We start from the raw sequence: 23,318 nt of genomic DNA, 5'->3' as shown, positions 1-23,318 counted from the left end.
GAGCCATACAGGACTTGAGTGGCCAATAAAAGGCTCCATTTGGACTCATTGTTCTATACCACTTGTCTTGTGCAAAGGGCTCTTAGAGCATCTAATAGTTTATGTTAACAAAATGATTGTTGTATCTGTAAGGACAGAAATGCGCATTTACCTTTGTTGCTGATGAATTGTGACAAGATGTCATAAAAAGACACAGGGCAATAAAGAACATACCTTCTTATTTCTAGTAAAAGACAGGGTTCTCCTAGACCTCTTGCAAATCCTCAGTTTTTCTCTTTAGCAATATAACCTTAGGAACCCCAAGGATCTATGATTAAAACTAAGGTAGCAGATAGCAAATTTAACTGCAAATAAAGTGGGGGGTGGGAATAGTTTAGCTCTTCAGATCAATAATGCAGTACTGGAATGTGCTGATAAATTAAACTAAATAAGAACAACCAAGAAATTAAGAAGGAAAAAGCCAAAATGTGCAAAGGCAAAGGTAAAGGCTTGAATGGAGAGATCTCTTCTGAAAGAGTAAGACAAAGAGTTACAGAATTCAAGCATATACTGCAAGGCCACATTCTGAAAATCTTGAGGGGAAAAATAAAGCTTTGTTTTTGCAATTTGCGGGTCTTGCTAAAAATGTAGATGCCTGGCCACCATTTCCAGGTCTCCTTCAAGACACCCTGCTGCTGCTTTGATCTGCTTTGTGGGCAGCACCATGGACTTCACTTGGTTGGTACTGGTCACTCTGAAGAGAGAAATGTACCTGGGTGTTTATGGCCATGACACATGCCAAGGGCTAGGGAATGACACATTGTACCATGAACTGATTTTGATTCCCCCAAAATCCTATTCGTGAAAAATAAGCTGTAATGAGCCTGTGTTGGTCCAGAAGTCCCCTCTTTTTTTTTTGGGGGGGGGGTTTCCTAAGCAGGTATCATTGTAATTTCAAATTCAATGTAAACTCTCCTCTGGGGGGAGCTTTTCTACTTTGAGCACCTTAGCACAGGGTGAGCCATTTCTGCATTCCTTCCTCCAAAAGCCCTTATCAGAGCAAAAATAGGTTATCTGAACTGCTTCTCAGTGAATTCCTCTAATGTGTAGAATGTAGGGGTTGGGAGGAGGTGTCCCCATCAAACTGAAGTCGCAGAAGAATGCGATTTTACTCTTTGACTGGACATGCTACTTGGAAACCTAGATGGGATCTTTTCTACTTATCACTGAACTCTGCAGGCAGTTCCTGGTCACCGCTTAGTTCTGAGATGTGACCCCTGTTTGGCAGGAAAAAGAATATGGGATAGAGCCTCAAGACCTGTGATGTTTGAGCCCTGGCTCAGCCACCTGCTGGCTGTGCCACCTCAGGCAGGTCATTTGCCTCCATTTTCTCCTCTCTCAGAGAGAGCTTCAAGACTTTCAAGGAAGCATGGTGTGATAAGCTTTAGTGACTGTTACCTTGTCGATATAATGGAAATGATGCTTCACGGGGTGGATGTGAGAAAAGCACTTAGCAGAATGCCTGGTACATGGCCGGTCCCTAATAAATGTTACTCCCATGACCAGGAACTGCCTGCAGGTTTAAGTCAGAGAACTGCATAATAACCTGCAAATTGCAATCTACATACATACTAAGGGAGAAGGAAATGGCCACCCACTCCAGTATCCTTGCCTGGAGAATCCCATGGACATAGGAGCCTGGAGGGCTACAATCCACGGAGTCGCAAAGAGTCAGACACGACTGAGTGACTCACACACACACACACACACACACACACACACACATACTAAGTCATATTATCTCATCCTCGTATTGGTGGTGGGTGGGTGTGCTGCAAGGCAAGAGCCATTCAATGTGATGGGCAAGGAGGGTGAATGATCAAAACTCCTCTATGTTCAAAATGACATAATTGAGAGCTTCATTCTAAAATGATACATTTGTTGTACCTGAAGTGCCATCGTTTGAGGAATATGGGCTGGTCCGGTCTCTTCTGCGTTGATAGAGGGTGAGAAACTGCCAAGACAAAGGTGAAGTACCAGCTTAAGCCTCTGCCCTTTGATGGACAGCGAACACTAGAAACCCTGAAGGGAGCACAACCATGGTGGCATCATACACAGTAATCTCAGGGCCCCTCAGTCTCAAAGAATTATCTTCTGGGACTTTGGTTATTCCTAGGCATGACTTCTCATAATTCTTGCTAATTAGGACACCCAGGATTGGCGCCAGACTCAGACAAGGGCTGCCCCTGGCGGATAATTTCAAGGGCTCACCTGTCCCAGGTCACAGAACAATGTCAGCCATGCTGCCCCTCCCCTCCTGGAGCTTGGAACAAATAAAACCTGTTCGATCCTTCTCTGAGCAAAGCTTATGATAGTGGAGGTCTTAAGGGAAGGAGGAGGCAAGGGGAGGTCCATTTTACTACCCCAATCTTCTTTGAAATAATTCTTAACCATTGTGAGGTCTGGAGCAAGAAAGTGGCAGTGTGAGGTTGCAGCAGCCTGGAGGGGGCAGGGCGGAGATGGTGGCTCAGGCGCTGGCTCTGCTCTGTGGACCTTCCTCACCCCCTGGAATGCAGAAGCAGCAGGGTCCCAGAAGGGCCTGCAATAGGCTGGGGGAGGTGGCTGGGCTAGGTGTGCCATGGTGAGGGCGGTTAAAAAGGATGGGGCAAATCAATGAAGGCAAGATGAGAGAAGCATGAGAGATGAGAGAAGCTCTCCACACCAACACCTGTCGTTGGTATGGAGAGCAGAGTATTATGGTGAAATTTTGGATTTGAGGCAGTTTATGGATTAAGATACTGAGGATCGGATATATAAAGGGATAAACTGGGACAGAACAATCTAAGGGACTGGGTCTCAACGTTGGCTGCACAACACAACCATCTGGAGAAATATTACAAATAGGCATGCTTGGACCCCGCCCCAAACGAACAGGAATCCCTGAGGCTGGGGCAAGCATTGTTCTCTTTTCTAAGTTGCCTGGGTGACTCTAGCATGAAGTCAGGTTGAGAATGCCTTATCCAAAGGAAGGAGGGGAAGGGGCAGATGCTACTAAATGGCCAGACACAAGTCCGCTAACTCAGTGGTTCTCAACACTGCCTGTTCATCAGCATCACCCAGGGCCCAGGCTGCAACCCAGACCAACTGAATCCGAATCTCTGGGGATGGAACGCTGGGCGTCAGTTGTTACAGTTGATTCCAGGCTGCAGCCAGGGTTGAGAACCTCTGCTCTGTGTAACAGTTCCCACACAGGGCTGTCCATCAGCGTCATGGGGGCAGGAGTTGAGGCACTCCTGACTTAGTTGAAATTTGACTCTGATGGTGCTAAGGCAGTTATTCTGACAAGACAAGCCCTTGCTGTCATGAAGCTTATACTCAAGTGAATCCTGTGCCAGAGGATGAGGGCAGGAATATTTGACAGCTTTGTTTACTTCTGAATCTCTAGCCCTTGGCACATAGTAGGCACTTGATAAATGGTGAATAAATGACTAAATGGTGACCTAAGAGGTGTGAAGAAAATAACGCAGGATAAGGGGGATGATTTGTGTTTATGTGTGTGTACACGTGTGCTGGGGGATGGTTAAAGTGAACCAAGAGTAAAGCAAAAGTAATACAAAACAGAGAGGAGGATCTAGGAGGATCTGTAGTTTCAGTCTCCTCAGAGACTTCCTAAGAGGGCTTTAGGTGGAGGGAATTTCTTGGGATCACACTAAGGAGTGGGCCAGGTTTTTGGAAAGCTGCCTAGGAAGGGTACCCTGCAAAGCAGATGGAGCCAGCGTTCATTTCCCTCAGCCAGCGCCCCTTCCTCTTCGAAGCATCTGTTCCCTCGCTGCCCACACCGGGCCCTCCAGTTCCAGGGCCTCACTCCTTGCGTGCCATTGTTCTCAGGTGCTAAGGGGCTTACTCTGTGCACTTACTCGGGGACAATACCTTCAACCAGGGGTTGGCCCCAACTGGGAGTGCTTCCTGAGGCCCCTCAAGGCACGCCACACCCTTACTTTAAGGCACTCCCTCATTTCTGTCAGGGTTCCACTGGCTCACCATGAGGGGAACCAGTGAAAAATATTTACCTTAAGATTGCTCAAATTCTCCAGACATGGACATTCAAGACTTTCTGTGATCAAAACACAATATTGGAAAACAGTTATTTCTGAGACATATACACATTTTAGCACAAAAATAACCTCAGTAATTTCATCAGAGAATCGCAGAAACTAGGCAAGCAGAAGAAACCAAAAGAGGTGAGATCCTCAAATTCTGGGCACAGGTCGTGGGGAAGATGCCTCTAACATGCCAAACTCATCCCATCTAGGGTCCCTTGCACTTACTGAACTCTGTGTGTGGGACCCTCTGCTTCCAGATCTTCTTGTGGTCACTTCCTTCCCGTTATTAAGATCTGATGTTTCTAGACTTCTTGGACCAAACTAATCTAGCCAGTCAGTCTGTATCACGTGGGCTCTTCTTTATGTGTTTTTCATATTCATTCATGAATGTCACAAATATGTACTGAGTATCTACTCTGTGCTTCTTTTGTAGACATGTGGGGATACAGTGAACAGAGAAAAATCCCTGCCCTCATGGAACTAACATTCTAGGGAAGGGGGAGAGTCAATAAACAATTTTTTAAAAAAGCTTTCAGATGGTACAAATGCTAGGGATAAAATTAAAGCAGGGAGTGCTGGGGTGGCATTGGGGTTTCAGTTTTAAAGAAAAGTGTTCAGGGAATTTTTGACTTCAAATATAATACTTCAGCAAAGATCTGAAGAAGATAAATGTTCATGTGGCTGGAGTGGAGTGATTAAGAGGGATCATAAAGAGAGGTGGTCAGACAGGTTACCAGGAGGGGTGAGTGGAATCCAGACCATATGTGGCCTTGTAAGCCATTGTAAAGACCCTGGCCTTTATCTGGGTGAAATGGGAAGTACTTATTCCTATCTAGAATTATTGTGTTTATGTGCTGTACTCAGTCGCTCAGTCCTGGCCAACTCTTCACCACCCCAGATGAAGCCCTACTGTGTTTATATCCCCTTCCCAATTAGAAGGAGGTGAAGACTTTGTCTCTCATTCGCAGCTGTATCTCCACAACTTAGAACAGCGTCCAGCCCGAAGAAAGTGCTCAGTGACTCTGTTGAATGTGAATGAATGCATGAACTGGACAGGTGCAATATTAAATATTACCACAGGATACCTATATCTAAGTGTGACTCACTGCAGTGAAGTTGAAGAAAACAATGACATTGAGTTCAGATTTAGGAGACTTGGGATCCATATTCTGACTGACAGTATGACCTTGGACAAGTCACTTCCCTACCCTGAACCTCAGTCTCTTCAGCCGTAAAATAAGGTTATACTAGCTACTTTCTGGCTCTGACAGCCTATGATTCCATAATACAGGAAACACGCCAGTGACGTATCATCCTCTGACGATGACCTATTTATGGGATTCTGGCAACTTACCTCCATTCTATGATTCATCTTTTAATGAATGTTATTCCCACTCTCAAATGGAGAGGATATATTTCTTGAGTAGCTTCTTGAGTGGGTGCAGGCTTGAAACAACCAAGGCCAACTCCAGCTCTGTAGCTGGAGTTTTCAGGCCATCTTTACAGTAAACATGATACCCCTACCTCAGTGCTGTCCCACTGTTAGAGCCACATTGATCCTTTGAGCTTTAAAAGAATGGAGGACCAAACCCAACTCATAAATAAGGAGTCAGTTTTAACAGAGACAGAATTAAAGTGGGGTGCACCCTAGCCAAGATTTAATGCAAGCAAATAAATGTAGGTTTCAGTTTTAGCTTTAAAAGCTTTTAAATATATTTTACTAGGGCTGACCTAGTTATATAAAGCAAGCATTCCTACTTAAAGAGATGATTAAATCCTAGCAGCATGGGCTGTAGTCTACATATAGATGTGATAAACCTTTATTTCCTGGATATTTCCCACAGGATCATGGTAACTGTAAACTTATAGTCACACTACATACTTTTCACCACAATTATTAATGGAATCTTACTAGCGTTTCAGAAAAAGCAAACTAGTTCATCACACTAGCTGGTTAACTGACTCAGTATTCCTCCAATTTAGATCAGCCTACTGGAAAACTCAGTATTCATCAACGCGATGAACAAACTCTCTGTTTAAATACAATCTAATTTAAAGTAAGAAAAGAAATCAATCCAACCTTCTGTAACCTTGGCACTTGGATCTGTGGAACTCTCATCATCAGAACTAAAGAAAAGATATAAGACATTTCATTTTCTTTGTATTTTATATGAAGGAATGAATAATTATTAATGAATAATAATGACTGTTAAAGAACCATCTGTTCAAGTCTTTATTTATACAGATGCAAACCTGGCATGGTATGTCTGTGAGTTCTCAAAATAAAAATGACAGCTACATTGACCTTGGTTTTATATATTCCCACTCGTGTTGTGCAATGATACCAACAGTTGAGATTTGCCTGCAATACTAATTATGTATGTTAAGACAAGCGTGAGTGGAGATAAAGCCAGTGGTGGGCCAGGAGTGGATGTCCTAAAATGGCATCGGGTCAAAAAGAAACCTTAATTTCATGGTGCCAGGTGGAAAAGGATATAGTTGGGACAGGGTGGATTTTCTTCCTTATGCCCTATTTCTCCCATGATACAAAGTGCTACTGTTCCGAGCTTATGGTTACCAGCGGGGAGGGTGGGGTGAAGGGGTGGTTAGGGAGTTTGGGATGGACATGTACACACTGCTGTATTTAAAACGGATAACCAACAAGGAAGTACTGTGTAGCACAGGGAACTCTGCTCAATGTTATGTGGCAGCCTGGATGGGAAGGGAGTTTGGGGGAGAATGGATACATGTATATGTATGGCTGAATCCCTTTGCTGTCTACCTGAAACTATTACAACATTGTTCATCGGTGATACCCCAATATACAATAAAAAGTTTTAAAAAACAAAAACAGAGTGCTACTGTTCCCAGTTTGTGAATATTCTTATGAACACAGGGGCACTTTTAGACATGTTTTGGCTACTCTAGAAAAACTATTAAGACTTCAGTGTACTTTGTTCCTCCCTGTCCCTATAGATACCACATGGTCCAGCCTTTCTCTTATAGTCTTTTCCAACCTGGATGGCCTTATCTAAATCTTATCCATCATTTAAAGCCCAATTCCAACTCTAACACTTGTGAGAATTCTTCCCTGAGTGCTCTAATTTACATTGCCCCCTGTGTCCTTGGGGTTCTTCTGACAGTGCCACCCTGCTGAGCATTTAGGTACATACATGAACTAAGTGGGACTCCTTTAGGTGAGCCGTTAGGGTGGGGACTGCTGGCTCAGAGCCTGTCTCCCAGATTCAAGAACCTAACACATTAAAGACTCAAAGTAACTATACTATAGACCACTATACTAGAAAGCAGATCCCAGGAGAAGAAAGTAGAGACCAGATAAATAGGAATAGGAGAAAAGATGTGGAGGGAAGGCCCAGGAAGTAAACACAGAGGGGAGTTAGGGGAAGGAGTGAGGGGAGATTGACGGGCTAAACTGGCTTCCTCACAGGTTTACTTGAGGGGCCCATTCTTCCCATCAACGTAATCTTCATTTCAGATTTCTATTTCCTTAGCCAACTAGTATTACTTTGACTGTACCTAGAAAAGGAAGCCCGATCTTCATCATGTAAAGATAAACTCATCATTCTATGGATGAAGTGATGTGTTGGTTCGGTGCTAGGTCTCATTTCTGTTTCCTGGAAAAATACAAGTAAGACACAAAAGAGTGTTTATAATAAATAAAATATACCACAACATTTCCTTAGTTATCTATATAGCCAGCATTTCTGACCAGGCACACTTTGTTTGCTCATGAGATTTCACATGGCTTTCCAGTAAATAAACAGATCCCAATACATAGAGTTTGTGCAAGGCTATTGACCTGATGAGCTCCTGAACTGGCCAGAGTCATATTCCTGTGTTTTGTTTTCTCTGGTTCATTGCTGCTTCTGAGTTAATTGGAAAGAAGTGAAAGTCGCTCAGTCATGTATGACTCTTTGCAACTCCATAGACTGTAGTCCATGGAATTCTCCAGGCCAGAATACTGGAGTGGGTAGCCTTTCCCTTCTCCAGAGGATCTTCCCAACCCAAGGACTGAACCCAGGTTTCCTGCAAATGGATAATCCATGGGATTGTTTTACTAGGAAATTCTAAATCATGTGTAATCCCCACACATATGACTAAGGTACGATTTTGGGGGTAGGACTAACCCAAGAGGTCAGTGAGGCCCAGATCACCACCAGAAGGGTACAGAACCAGGGATAAGAGCTAGAGTTTATGGGCTGTTTACAGGGGGAATATTCAACATATTCAACTAACAAGCTGGATAAGTAATTTTTAAGAAGATAGTTGGTTAAATAACTTTCCCCAATGTCACATAGCTACTAAGTGACAAAGCCAGAATTCAAACCCAGATAGGCTGAATTTGCATGAATGTTTTTACTCCCCTTCAAGTCCATCTTCTGGTCCTGCCCACTGGAAAGGAGCTGGTACACACAAAACTTCCAATGAGTATTTGCAGGGCAGTAAAGTGTACCAAAAACCCACACAACCTAGCATTTTAAATAATTAGCTTGTATTTCTCCTAACCAGTTTCTGTTTTCTGTTTTTCTTGTCCTTCTAAATAGCCTAGGACTCTTTCCATGATCTGTTTTTCTTCAATCGAGGCTCCTGGCTGCCGGCAGCCAGCGTGAGGAACTCCGCCCGTGGCAGAGGTCACGAGGAAGGAGGCTCGGCATACACAAAGGCAGGATCGAGCCTCAGGGGTCCCCCTGGAAATTCTCGAGCATCTACCCCCATAACCAGAGTCTGCCTACTTTACTGCTTTGTGCTCTCACCTACACCTCTGACTTTACGGGGGGCTGTCCCCCACCACCACCTCTCTCTGAAAAAGAGTTAACTTACAGCTCCAGTCAATAAAGTTCCTGGGCGTGGCAAGAGTGTTTCAACCTACAAACTCCTTTGGAAGTCCTCTAGCCTGCCTGAACAGATTCTTCCGGCCACATGTGATTGTTCATAGCCTCCCAACTGTGAGAGGCATGAGATGTTCTAAACTGTCTAAATACAGATTCCTTTGAGCAGTTAAAAGATTGATTAGAAATTGTATTGGTGAAGGGTTTTTCACTTGTTGGGCCAAGGTTTGCTGCTAAGTTTCCATATCCCTTACCTACTCTGTCCCTGGGAGTGTATTGCTGAATATAATTGGTGTATAGGAATGTAAGTAATAGCTTTAATGTTTGTAACCTTGGACCCTTGAGTTAATTCTTTTCTTGTTATAGCCCACCACACCTTTGCCCTATAGGAATGCAACTTTATCTAATGCTTTTGGAGGGTGGCGCCTGACTTTAGAATAATCACCTTTAGAGAAAAATAAGTTTCTGAAGAAAGGATCTTAAAATGTTAACAGGCCTCCTGGCCAGAAGATGATGTAAATCACCTAAACTTTTGCATATGATAAGTTTGCAGGAAGAAAGCCTGGCTTACTGCATGCCTCTACCCCTTCCCCCACTATCCTCTATGCACAACTTGAGGTATAAAAACTACTTTGGAAAATAAAGTGCGGGCCTTGTTCACCAAAGCTTGGTCTCCCCATGTCGTTCTTTCTCTCACCTTCTGGCTGAATTCCCATCTGTAGCGTGGAGGCTCGTCAAGCCTACTAATTTTGCCTGGGCTTCTAAGATCTGACCGGGGAGGCCTTAGTGTCTCCTCTCCTTCTGGAGAACGGGAGGACGCCTGCGGCCTACGTAGGTGATGCAAATTCCTTGTCCTGGAATTTTATTAGCTTTCCACGTAAACCAAGTTATTCAGCCTCTTTTCTTCACTGAATTTTCTCACTGAGCTATCCTTATTTAACCACTCTTTGTATCTTTGATTCTATTGTATCCTGATCACCGAAGCCGTCTCCCCTTCGAATTCTCTGGACCCACCAGGGCTGGACCCCGGCACCTGGCTTCATCTGTTAATCATTTCCCTTTTGTTGTAAATATCATCAGAACTGGGAGAGACTACTTGGGATCCAGTTGATGCCCTTATCTTCCTACCCAATGTGTATCACTTGGACTAAGTTTGTGAAACTCTCTACCCTTTCTATAGAAACCTGGTCACTGATAGTTACATTTCTCACTTACGCTTAGTTGTGTCTTCTTCTCCCAAGACGAGTTTGTGACAGTCACGCATTCTGAGGTAGTTACATCAATGTTAGAATCAGTTCTTATTAGTGTCTGTTCAGATTCCGTCTGTTTTGCTGGTGACACTTCAGTCATTATAGTCACACTGGATTTGGGCTGACATTTTCCTACTGACAAAAATTTTTTCAGACTGCGATTGCTCATTGGTGGCTTAGGGTGAGCCACTGTGCTGGTAGTGAGCTTCATGTCTTCTTTTACTTGATCTTCAAGTGGGCTTTCTGGAAATTCTTCTTCTTCTTTTACAACCTCTTGTAAAACAACTTCATCTTCATCAGAAGCTAAGCTTTCTTCTTTATTTTCTAAACTTTCTTGACGAATATCATGAGTTAGTAACCAAATGATAAGATCTTTTTTGCTTTGAACATCTTTTAAAAGCTCCACTTCGGTGATGTCGGGCTTTATTAAACTCTGAAATGAATTTCTACTAGAAGTCTGGAATTAAAGAGACAATGAATGTTAAAAAACAATCAATTCAGTCATTTTTGCTGTGGCTCTACTGTATTGAATGGTAAGGCAACTTTCACATGGTTTCTATTTCAATTTAGTAAAATTACTTATCTTTAAGTGCCTTTCACTTATATATTAGTCATATGTTTAAAAGAAAAAATAAATGAAAATCACAAGCAATATTTCCTCTTTTCGATAATTCTTTTTTGCATTCAAGATTAACAGTCCAGTTCAAAGAAGAGACCCTAAGGTTCCTCCTTTTGCTTCAAAGTTTACATTTTACTCATCAAGAAATGCAAAATGCATACATTAAGTACACTGTTTTCATCATTTGCTTTGAAAGTCTTATAACAGATTTAGACACGATAACTTGTTTTTCTCAACTTCTTACTAGGGAACTAATACACCAATCTAAATAAAGAAATTTTCATGGAAAAGACAAAGTGTTGGCTGACCGGGATTTTTAAAACTGATGAATAATGGCAACATTGTGAAGGACTTTGAATGTTCACTCCTCACCCCTCCAACACCCTAATCCTTGGAACATATTTTCCAAAGGAAGCTTCAAAGAGTAAATTTTCATTCTCCTCACTTCCCTAGTCAAATGTTACTTTCCATTTTGCAATGTTAAAGCCAGATTAAGGAAGAGACCATTACAGTTAAACAAATAACTTTTCCCATTTCTGTAGCCTTTTGATGATGCCACAGAACTTTTAAGTTAATTTGAGTTACCAATCTTAGATCCCTCTGTAACACTGCAAACCAGATTTTCAGATAAATGCTGCCTTAAAGGAATATCCTTTGTGCAAAACAAAATCTGGGTTAACAACTGGTTTGAGGGGCTCATAGTGAAGCACTCTTTGATTTTCACCCTCTTCCGTTTCTTTGAAAGACATGGGTGCTCTAGTGCTGCCTGTGCAGAGTCACTGGATTTCTGAGATGAAATTTGTAAGACAGTGCCTTCTGGGAGAGAGTAGTCTCCTTTCACAGCTTGATCAAAATGGCTGAAGGCTTGGGCTTCACTTCTAGAAGATGATGGTTTAAACTCTGATTCGAGCCCTTCCATTGGCTCTATGGTTTTAGTTGAATCTCCTGTGGAGTATCTGACATATGAAGGTACATCTAAGGAAGTCTTGTCCTTTATTTTCATATCTTCCTCTGAATAAGACAACAAGCTGGAGACTTGTGGAGGATCATCCCAGCAGCTAATTCCCTTTGACTTTGAAGTGGACATTTCTGGTCCAGTTGTAAATCAGGAGCAATTAACAGTGCAGGCATTTTTAGCTCCTTGGAGCAGATTTTCCTTTGGATGGCTTTTGATCATCAACTCATAGAAATAAGTGCACTGGTTTATCAGTGTGCTGATGATCTGACTTGCTACAATGTTTTCTTCAAATATGCTAGTTGAAGATGGTTCCTTGTGGCATTTTTCTTTGTCTAGTTTGTTCTTAATTATACTAAGCATGTCAGTAACAGTATTAACAGCATAAGTAAGCAATTCTGAATGGAAAAAATAAAGCTGTTGAAGGCATTGTTTATGTTTTCCTGGGAAATCATACTACTTGGTTTAGATTCATCAGGAAACGTAGTCAGTGTTTGTAACTTGGGAAATATTGTTTTCATTGGTGGTTTCTGTTGCACAGCAAAAACTTTTTCAGTAGGTGTTCTCACAACTTCAGAAAAAGCATATGTAGAGACATGTTTAAACTGTAGGTCTGCAAATGACTCTAAGGTGTTCAGAACCCCTTCCAAGATCTCTTGAGTGATTTGGTGGCCAGCGATCCCCAGTGTTTTGTCTTTCAACTTTGTGTTGTACGTTGGTACATCGCTGAGATTGTTTGTTCATGAGGAACCACATTTTCTTCTAGCAGCAGTTTCTTTCTTGCTCTGTAGTGTTTCTTTACTATCCGTTGTGAACATGTGAGTCAAGAAGCACAGCTCTGATTTTTCAAACAGTTTTTTAATGATTTCCTGGCCAAATATATTAATTTGTGCTTGAGAATCCTCAACTCTAGAAGCAGCTCTTTTAAAATGATGGTGACTGCTTTCACGTGGCTCAAGAAGTGACAAACTGAAAAGTGAAACAGATTGTTTTAATTCTTTTGCTTTTGTTGGAATTTCATCCAAAACAGCCTCGCTATCATCGGTAGCTTATGTTTTTCGTTATCCATGTTGCTTGATTCTGTTTGCCATTTGTCAAACATTTGTTTAAAAATATCTTCTTTGGGAAAGAGTTTGTCTAGTTGTGAAGAAACATTCTCCAAGGAGAAATGGGCTTGTGGATTTGCAGCAGAGGTTGTACTAAAATATCCCCCGTGGAAGTCTGAGATCATCTGAATGTGAGCCCTTTATTGGATTGGCCAAATTATTCTTCAGAGCATGTAGTCCTTGCAAAACTGCACTCACTATTCCACTTGCTCTCTCAGTCTGATCAGACAGTAAAGTGTTTACATTTGCCACTGCTCTATTTTGCCTCACCTCTTCAAATTCATTCACAGTTGTTTGCAGAATATTACGTAGTATATCCCGGGCATACATTTTTAGCTCTGCAGTGGGGAGTTTTGCTCTCGGTGAGGGACTTTTGGCCTCCCCTATTGACAGTAGGTGTGGGAGCCCAACGGAAGTCTTGGGCCAGCTACCTTTTAGGGTCTTCTCTCTAGGACCTAACTTGGTTTTGCTTTGGGCTTTAGCTCCACTAGGTCTGAGCTGTGTTTTTGTTCCAAATTTAGACAAAGAGGTAACTTTTGATTTTGTTTTAAAATTTGTCTTAACACTTGCCCTAGGGCTGCCCTTGGGACTAGCTTTAGAATTGCATGGCCTCAGAATTTCATCAGCTTGACCTTTAGGGGATGAATTTTCTTCTAGATTCAGCAAAGCAAAATCTGTGATCTTTCTGAGAACCTTTTGAACCAAGTGTTTGCCCAGTCACAATGGAGAAAATTGCAATAAGGTGTTTTTCAATGAACTGACACTTCCAATGCCTGTGTAAGGATAAACTTGTGGTATCACAGGTTTAGGGGGAACACTGCCTTTTTCTGCTTGTTTCAGTTCTCTAAAGCATGATGAATTCATCAGTAATCCATCACTGCCAGAGGCTTCCATTTCTCCTCTGGTCTCACTGTTTTCGTATAACGAGGTCAGAATTACTGAGAACATTTTTGTGTAAACACTTTCAATTATGTCTTTGCAACACTGCTTATATGTGACTGTAAGGCTTTTTTACATGCTGATGTTTTAATCTTAGAATCAGATGTAAAGTGGGGGAGTTCATTGAATGGAGAACAATATTCTGTGTTTTCCAATACCCTTTGATATGCCTTCTTTAAAATTTCCTTAACTACACTTAACAAAGAATTTGTTTTTTCCTGTCCAGATTCTCCATTTCTAAATATTTCTTCCAATGTCCTTCTCTGGTTTTCCACTTCTGGTGTTTTTGGTTTTCCCCTGAGTATTTTGAAAAGAGAGACAGTTTGGTGTTGTCTTCCATTTTTCTTTGACCTGGCACTATTTCATTTTGTACAGCTAGTTGGGTAAGAAGATCAGGGTCCTGCTTTGAGTAAGAGCCACTTGCCTTCAAAGATATTTTATTACATAAACTCTTGAAGATGTCGTTGACAGTTTCACTTGCAATGACGTTTTCTTGAAATGAAGTATTGTTTTGATATGTATACATCTCTTGGATTTCTAGGTCTATGTCATTTTTTATAAGCGTCAAAATGGTGTTGGCGATTAGGTCAGCATATTCCTTAAGACTAGCTTGTGATATATGAATTGCAGGTCTATGGTTTTCTCTGTAATTAGCTAATGTGTAATTTGTGACTTCTTGATTGAGAATGGTTCCAGCTGTTGACATTTTCGGGACAGTCACATCTAATGGCGTTTGGTTTGATTCAAGAAACACACTGTCATTTTGTTTACAATTTGTAAATTCTGAGCCAACATCCGGTTTTTCTCTAGTCTCAAGAATAAGTAGCAAATCTATTCTTTCTGTGGCGAAAGATTTTAATCTATTCAAAATAGTTTTAGTAATAAAGTAACAGTAAGCATTTTCCTTACATGGATCAGGAGTAGATTTCTTGGCATCTTGTTTCTTAAGTACAGTTGTCTGATTATCATCAGGAAGAGCTGATTTCAGCTGAATATCTCCTCCCTTTCTTGCAAAAGGAAATCTCTCCCTTTTCCTTTCATTCACTGAATCTATAACAGGAGGTTGCTTACGCTTTGCCCTTTCATTCACTGAGTCTGTAACAAGAGGTTGTTGACGCTCTGCCCTTCCATTCACTGAGCCTTTAATAGGAGATTGTTGATGCTCTGCTTTGGAAAATGCATCAGAAAATGCTGCAGACAATCTTGGAGAAATGGAATCATTTGCACTGATGTGAACCATGATAGCAGAAGTGAGATTTTGAAGAACAATATCCACCGTATCATTGGAAATCATAGCAACGCACTCCTTAGGAACTAAAAGTGTAAGAATAGCCTTATTTGTATACCTAGGGTCCCTTTCAGAGTTTGTTTCTAAATGTCTCCCACTTATATTACATTTAAGAGTGGATACAGCAAGTGGGAGATTATTCTCATCTATTGTTTCCGCACAGATATCAATTAAGATACCTTCAATGGTATCTAGTATTTGAAATTGAAGTTTTTTACGATAATCACTTTTATTGAATAGCTTTTCAATAATATCTTCTGGTGCAACTGGATCAGTCTCTCTGTCAGTTACATTTTTTTCATATTTGCCTTTAGTAGACACAATATCTAACACTGTGCTAACAACCTGACTTGGAATACTTTCAAAAGCCACAACACTCTGAGTTAAGAATGGACTTCTTATGTCTTGATCTAATTTATGTTTGATTCCTTGTAAAATTTGCCTAGCCACTTCTGTTGCATACATATTTAATTTAGAGGCACTCAGTTGACATATTGAGGTGGTCTTTCCTGATTTACTGTGATCCATTGAGCAACAAGAAAATTGGTCTTCAGAATATGAATCTTTGGTGGATAACCATGGTTGTTGTAAAGCAATCTCATCCTGCTGTGAAGGTAAAGCCACAGGAACTGGGAAACCACTGTGAGGACAAAAGAGCGCCTTTACTTTGGAAGTAGCAGATGCTTCTAAATTTGTTAATATTGACTGTATAGTATCTTCAACTACATTTATTTTGGTCAGTTTACCAATATTGAAAGTGGACTGAAATGTGCATGGATTTCTGTCCAGTATGGTAGAATAAACAGGGGACTTTCCTCCATGGGTAGGTTTAGGAAAAGAGATTATCTGCTGGAAAGGTGATAGTATTATACCTATTTTCACTTTCATTCCCATCTGTCATGGCAGCAGAATAAAGCTTTTGAAATATGGTTCTAACGACATCATCTGCAACAATGGTTACATCTGCTTCAGATACTAAAGGGCCCACTGTTTTATCCAGGGACTGAACAGATGTTTGAGCAAATGGTTCATCATCAGCATGAGGAATGTCACATAAATGGGACTGGGGAAGAGTAAACACCTTTAACTGACCAATTAAATCATTCTGAAAAATTTCATTCAAAATATTTCTTACAATGGGCACAACTGGGGACTTTTTTGGCTCTTTGAGTTCTACTTCAAAAGTTTTTAGTGTTTTTTTCTAGTTCCTGTTGCTTAAGAGAATCTGATTTAGTTTCATCTTCTGCTGGTCTTTCCTCCCCAGCACTTTCTTTCTCTGTATCTGCAGGATCTTCTAGATACGAATCTGGGTTAGCTCCTCCGGGAAGAAAATTTCCATAGATTGGCCTATATCTGTAATTTTCAATGCCTCTCTCTTCCGGTTCAGGTTCATTAAACATATCTGGAGAAACTGCATCTAAAATGAAATTGACTAAACTCTTAAGTATTTGTTTCTCTTGTAGTGGCTTACTTATACATGTTTCCAAATCTGGCAAGTTCATGTTTAATTCAGTTTGAAGAGCTTTCAAAATAGTACTTGACACTTTCTTTGCATGCCTGTATAAAGTCGACTGCAATCGTTTTTCATGTGTGTTACCACAAATGTTGGTATTTTCACTTTCACGGTATGTCTTGTTCTTTTTATATCCACAGTTTATCGCACCAAGATTTTCTAAATTTCTATTGGCAAACCCTTCCAACTTAGCAAAAACCATTTCAAAGATGTCTGAGGCCAAGGTTTTCAGTTTATTCAGATGCTTTTCTTTTGTGGTTCCTATTTTGGGGGCACTAGTTTTCCCCTTGTTAGTTACCTCTGGGCTACCTGGCCAGGTCACATTGGATGCTATGCTTGAGATTATGTCATAGCATCTGCTCATTTCCTCAAGAAGCAAAGCAAGTGACAGGCTGTCAGTGTCAATACATAGCTTTAACTTCTGAATTTTTGAAAATGCCATTTGTCTCAACACCACATAGTTTTGAAACAATACCTTCTAGAATTGTACGAGAAATGAGCTTAATACTGGACTGCAGTGTACTGGTTGTTCTCAAATTCTTATTGATCCCCTCTGTATTTTGCTCATCAGATAAGGGAGAATGTGGGTGGTCTCCAGTGAGCTTGCATAACATATCATACAAGGCATCTCCAACTCTATCTAACACTTGAAATCTAGTACATTGGTGAACTTCCTCCTGCATGTGAGGGCAACGAGAAGGCAAAAGTTTTTGTTGATCAATGCCATCAGTCCCATGTGAGATTTTAGACCTTAGCTTATCTGAAGGGAGTAAAATATTACTTTTGTGTTTCCACTTAACACCTCACAAATGCAAGTAGCTAATGAACTTGTCATAATGTCAATATTTAGCTTTGTGACAACAGAGTCTAATTCATTTTCAGCGTCAGCAAAAAATCCTGTATCTCTAAAGTTCTTGGGAGGGCTATTCTTCCTAACATTTAGATTTTTCTTATTGTGTCGTAGTTCTTTCTGGATAGCATCCAAAACAATTTTTACCACTTCAGTTGTGAAAGTACTAAGGTGAGATCGAAATGAAGATTTCTTGTCAGGAGCAGGCTTTGAATGGGCAGCATGGCTTTCTGGTTTGAAGCAGGTTTGTAATTTTGGACAAATAAATGAGTTCAAATTCTTAAAAACTGCGCTAAAGATTTTATCATTAAGGTTATCTACAGATTCTGATGTTGAGCCACTTGTTCCAGATTCTACCCAGGAAAGTTTTGTAGGGTCCACGCTAAGTGCAGATAAAAATTTCATCTTCCTTTTACTGTCAAACCATATTTGTAATAACTCTTTGTTTGGTACATCAGCATTATCTAGAGGAGTTTGATGTACTGATGAAGAATGTTCGATAATATGACGAGAAGTTACGTGAAGTATTTTTAATATAGCATCTATAATATCTTGAGATACCGTATGGATTTCTGACACAGAGAACATCTGGTCCATCCATTCTTGATGTGATGGATCTTGTGGTTTTCTTGAGGTAAGAAGTGAAGCCTCTCTACCATCTTCATCATCTGAGTGATCAGACGGCCCAGAAGATAGATCTTTGAGCATCTTTGCTAAAATACTCCTAATTATATCTTCTGAGGCTTTTTGTATTTGATATGTTTCATCTTGACTGAAAAGCAAAATGTCTTTATTCCAACTTGGCTTGTCCTTTAAAGGGTCCTTATTAAAAGTTGGAAGGTCAGTATTTAATCCCTGATCATGAAATGCTACTTTGCGTCCATAAGCAGGCTTTGTAGGTACGTTCGTATTTCTTGTGCGTTTAAAATCATTGTTTTCCCCAGTTAACCAGTAGTCAGGAACCTGTTCTTGTAATTTTGCTTTTTCGTCTTTGATAGGTGAAATCAATACATTTTCTACAATTCTGTCTATTTCTTCATTTTTGTCTTCAGAATAAAGGGCCACACCAGGAACATTAACAGGTGGAAACAGGCTCCCACACCTAGGAGCACTAGCTACTCCAGTCCTGGTGAGTCTGTTCCTTTCTTCAGTGCCGGAGGGACTGCTCAGTCTGGAGTGTCTGCTCTTTCGGACATCTGTTTTCACTGGTTTCTGATGCACCTGAGCCAAGAGAGCATCAAGTAGCTGTAGGATGATCACTGTTTTCTTCAGTTGCAACTAGCCTTTCATTATGAAGTCCAACTTGTATATAACCTAGTATAGTGCTGACTGCTTCCTTTATATAACCAACCAGAGAGGGCTTGGAACAAATAGTTGACACTACATTTTGTATTTCTTCTTTGCAATCAAACTGGCAGCATCAGTCTTAGCACCGGATTTCCCTTTGCTGGCTCTTTGAAGGAACGTATACGCTGGATCTTCTCTGTGTTGCTGATAAGCTGGGTCAGTAGTGATTTTGAGATGAGCCAATTCACTTTGCTTAGCAGATGCAAGGACCGTCAGCTTTTCTAAAATCACACGAACCATGTCCTCTGCAACATCATTCATGTTCTCCAAAGCATAAGGCAGTGAAACTTCTGAAGTTTTTTCTTGTGGAGAAATAAAATGTTCTCCACTGACTTAATCTGATTTAAAGTGAACTGATATATTTCCTGGTGAAAATTCCTCAGTACATGTTTTCTTAACTGCAGACTGTAACTTCTCAAGCACATTTTCCGTAATTTCAGCAGCTGCTGAGGAAATATCAACATTGGAGAGCAAGTCTCCTTTGTCAGTGTCAGTTTGGGCAGGCAAAGGTTCGGTCGTAACAGAGGAAAGGGTGGGGATGGTCTGGGTTAGTTCAGACACCATTTCCTGAAAAATGTTTTTAAAATCAACTCAGCTTCCTCTTTTAGATGATGTTTAAAGTTAACAAAAACATTATTTAACTCCTGCATCTCACTGATAGCTTTTGCTTTTTCATCTGAAGACAGTGGGCATTCTAGGCTATCTGTTTCATCTTTACATTTCCTAGTGCCTGTTTCAATCCGTACAACAAGGTGACTATCGGATTTACAGGTTTTAAGGTTGGCGGATTCAGATGTCTCATTATATTCAGGTTTGGGGGCTTTAGATTTGTTTTCCAAGTGTTCTTTCCTGTGATGTGTTGTTTCTACATCTGTTCTTTCTTTACAGGCAAGAGATGATTTTGATGGTGCCACTGGCTGCTCTATTGACCTGTCAGCCGCCTCTGTACAGGGCTCTGCCTGAACCATCTTACTTGTTTCATATAGAAATGTCTCATAGCATGTGCTGCAGCAACTCTCACTATCAGAAGAGAGGGTGGAGTTATCAGGCATTGGGCATGTAATATTTTGCAATCTTTCTTCATATTTTGTGATGGCTGGGTATAATACACTGGTCACTGCAGCCACGACCCAGGTCATGACATTTTGAATTACACTGTTCAGTTCTTCAGAAGTTACCTGGAAAGGAAGTGAGTGGGGATAGAAGGGAAATCATGGATAAATTACTCGTTTTAGGGACAGCAACTAACTTTTAATTCCTTGTATCAAACAATGCATAGTTAGAATCCAGCCATGGTGTATAAAGAGAACATAGGAAATCTATTTAGAACACCAGATTAATTTCAAGTTGGTTTATTCTCTATGGCTGTGATCTATTTTTTGAATAAGATTTCCTTTGATTCAAAATCTCTTGGACGCTATACTTGTGCTCCTAAATGTATACTTATGTCATCCCCTGGACTGTCTAATTGTTGGATGTTTATTGTGCAGTGTAGCGCCCTTAAAGCTGTCTGTCCATTTTATCTTTATTTCAAAAATCTGAACATATGCCTAGCATATACTTGAGCTCACTGTTGGTGAAATTTAAATGTTAATAAAGTAGTACACCCATTGAAAAATAAAGCAGAAAAAAAACATAACAAAAAAATCCCTTGGAACTATATAATAGTTTATTACTGAGGGTAAATGGCTTCTTGGTTAGAACAAAATAGCAAGCTCGTAGAAAACAAATTCTCTAGCAAGAGGTAAGACTATATTATGATCCAAGCGATACTTAAAAAAACCAGATTGCCGCTAACAAACTATTTCATGAAACAAATTTGCAGTTCAAACATGTATGTGCCTTTGTGGACAGAGTCTCCTTTTACTTAGGCATCTGTTTAGCTAGGAGATGAGGGTGAAAAGTAAAGCCTCACTGTGGAGAGGTCAGCCTGTGGGCTCCCTGGCTGGTCTGTTGCTGTCTTTCTCAGTCAATTGACTGTGTTATATGCAAATCACTACAGCTACTTGTTTAAGTTTAATCAATGGGCAACAATTAGCACTGATGATTTAAGGGAAATGAACAGGCTTAGGTCCAATAAAAGATTATCACTGCAAACTGTCTTAGATTGGGAGGCAGAGGTCAGCTCAAGAAACAAATACATTAATCTCAGAAGGAAAAAAGGCTGAGCCCGAACTTGGCTCAAACAGCCAGAAGGTGGAGCACTTGAGGGAAGTCGGGGCCTCTTTCCGTAAGTGCTGAAGTTAGAAACCCAGGGCCTGGACGTGAACAGCCATTTCCTCATGTTTAATTGTGTTTATGGTTACAGCTTAGACAGGGGACCAGGGGCAGATGACAAGTGCACCTGCCAGACTCTATAACTGTTTGTGTACGTTTACTTATTGCAGATATATTTGGGGGTCATAAAAATCCTTTTGCCTATAATACAATAGCATTCTTTTTAAAGTTGTTACTATCCTCAAGACAGCCAGACCAAGCATGCGTACCTTCCACGGGAACTGTTTCTCAACGCTATGGCTACAAGCCAGTGGCAGCAAAGGCTGGATGCCTGGCATTTTAGCTGTGCATTGTTTGATATCCTGGCATTTGGGCACCGGATTCCCTATCATGTGGTTGTTAATTCACAATTATCTCTGAAGTTAGCCTCAGATTGTTCAAGGTTAGGCCAACATTCAGAGAAAAGTTAACACCTTGCTGAATGTAGCATATTCTCTCCTGGCCAGTTAGAGAAGGTTTGAAGGACACCTCCAGGAAAAGTCATGTTATTAGAATCCTTCCCAAATCTCTTAATGTATGTTTTATTGTGATAAAATGCACATAACATAAAATTGACCATTTTAAATTCTACAGTTGAGCAGCATTAAGCACACTCACAGTGTTATGCAAACATTACTACTATCTAGTTCTTGTAATGCACTTTTTGTCACCTACCGTGCAGACCAGAAAATGGCTACTGAGTTTGAAGAACATAGTAATAATTTGAAATGACAGCATACGGTTGAAAAACACTTGTTTTACATAAACATGACCTAAATCAGACACTTCTAAGAATCACATTTAAACATTAATAAAAAAGTTACTCACCTTCTTGGTCTAAATTGATTGAAATCTGTTTCAATACATATGAGATAAGCATTTCAATACGTATTATTTTATTATTACCAGAGATAATGTACAGTAAGTAGATCTACATTATTACTCTTAGGGTAGCTGAGAAGAAGCATGTCCAACTTTGACATATAAAATTGGGACATTTGTCAAGTTTTTAATGAAGTGAAATGTGATAAGTAGGAATCTGATTTTTAGCTCATTTTTACTATACTAGTAAACCAAGAAATACCTTCCTGGTGCCAGTATGTCTCAGCCTCTGTGTTGGTTGGACGGTCTATGAAACTCTCACGTACGTGTGAAAAAGTATGTGAATGTGCTACTCCCCTGAACCCCTTTCTAGTTCATGTTTCCTCTGTCTAGCCCCAAAGTTGGGGCTTATCAGACTTACCTTATGCTCTTTGCCTGGTCCAAGTTGCAGCTCTCTTGAGACCCCCTTCTTTTGATGCAGTAGCCATCCTAAGATTCTTCTTACTCCCAGGAGAATTACAAGGTAGATCTAGGCATCTTGGTTCACTTACCTGAGGGGCAGGGTGCTCAGCCCTTCAGCCAGATCTGCAAGGGTCTGCAAAGGCATTTCCTGTAATGCCTTCCCATCATGGAGTGAGTGTGTGGTATTGGATGTTTTCTTTGTGATGATTAAACCTCCCAAAGCTCCCCCAATCTACCCTCCTGAGGACCCGGGGCAAAATGGCGATAACAGTAACTTTGTACCCCCCATAACAATAAGTCTTTGAACAATAATTTTCGGACCTTGGCAAAATTCAAGATTAACAGAGAGTGAAAGTCAAGGAAGAGAAAAAGGCAAAGAGGAAAACTGACTAAAATCAATAGATGATTTTGCTGGTAGTCTGATTCACAGATTTTTCTCTAATAACATATCAGAAAATATCCTTAATTGCTCTATAGTGAATTTCATCATACATACTTTCTCTTGACAGCGATTTGGATGGTAGTCTTGTCTGAAAAAGTAAAAAGAGATTGATTTTATTACTTATGGTTAATCATTTATGTAAGTTTCCTCCAAATTCCTAATCATTGAATCAGATTACCTGTTTTGTGCTTGGGAGTTTTGTTTTCTCCCCAGCAAGTCACAAAGAAGAATAAGCTTTATTTTTTTTACCTAATCCCCCCATTTATCCTCTTATTTAGATATTGGCCCCTGGGCATAGGACATGCTCTATTACCCAGAAGAATTATTATGCAGAATAATTGCGGCATAAACAGTAGAATAATAGGTGCTGTATAAACTAACACTTGATGTTGCCACTCTTGACCCACCTTAGCCACGCCTGTTCTGTAGTGAGTTGAGAAGAGCATGGGGTTGGAAAGACAGGGGATGGGCTAGTTCTTTCCACTTGCCCTGCTTGATCAGAGCTTTCTGATAATTCACTTTCTATTCACCCCCTCA

General features: G+C 40.6%; 1 protein-coding gene across 23 annotated transcripts in view; it reads right to left on the bottom strand.

The window, feature by feature from the left end:
* The window catches only part of LOC147341525 (fibrous sheath-interacting protein 2-like), a 142,079-nt gene that overhangs the window by 603 nt on the left and 118,158 nt on the right, over nucleotides 1-23,318 (bottom strand). For 18 of the 23 annotated variants that reach the window (XM_086389728.1, XM_086389729.1, XM_086389731.1 and 15 more), the window contains 6 exons: nucleotides 22,836-22,869; nucleotides 10,148-10,639; nucleotides 7,620-7,717; nucleotides 6,163-6,209; nucleotides 4,050-4,093; nucleotides 1,927-1,993 (listed from right to left, as the gene is read on the bottom strand). In XM_086389728.1, the coding sequence (XP_086245854.1) occupies nucleotides 1,927-1,993; nucleotides 4,050-4,093; nucleotides 6,163-6,209; nucleotides 7,620-7,717; nucleotides 10,148-10,639; nucleotides 22,836-22,869 (782 nt within the window). Of the gene's footprint in view, nucleotides 1-1,926; nucleotides 1,994-4,049; nucleotides 4,094-6,162; nucleotides 6,210-7,619; nucleotides 7,718-10,147; nucleotides 10,640-22,299; nucleotides 22,473-22,835; nucleotides 22,870-23,318 lie in introns of those variants that run through there. The other 5 variants (XR_015159843.1, XR_015159845.1, XR_015159844.1 and 2 more) reach the window with 2 other exon arrangements.

Source organism: Bos grunniens, chromosome X (assembly GCF_055505025.1).
Source record: "Bos grunniens cultivar Pamir isolate PY7600 chromosome X, Bosgru_T2T1.0, whole genome shotgun sequence".
Classification (NCBI taxonomy): domain Eukaryota; kingdom Metazoa; phylum Chordata; class Mammalia; order Artiodactyla; family Bovidae; genus Bos; species Bos grunniens.
This window is presented reverse-complemented; position numbering and strand designations above follow the sequence as displayed.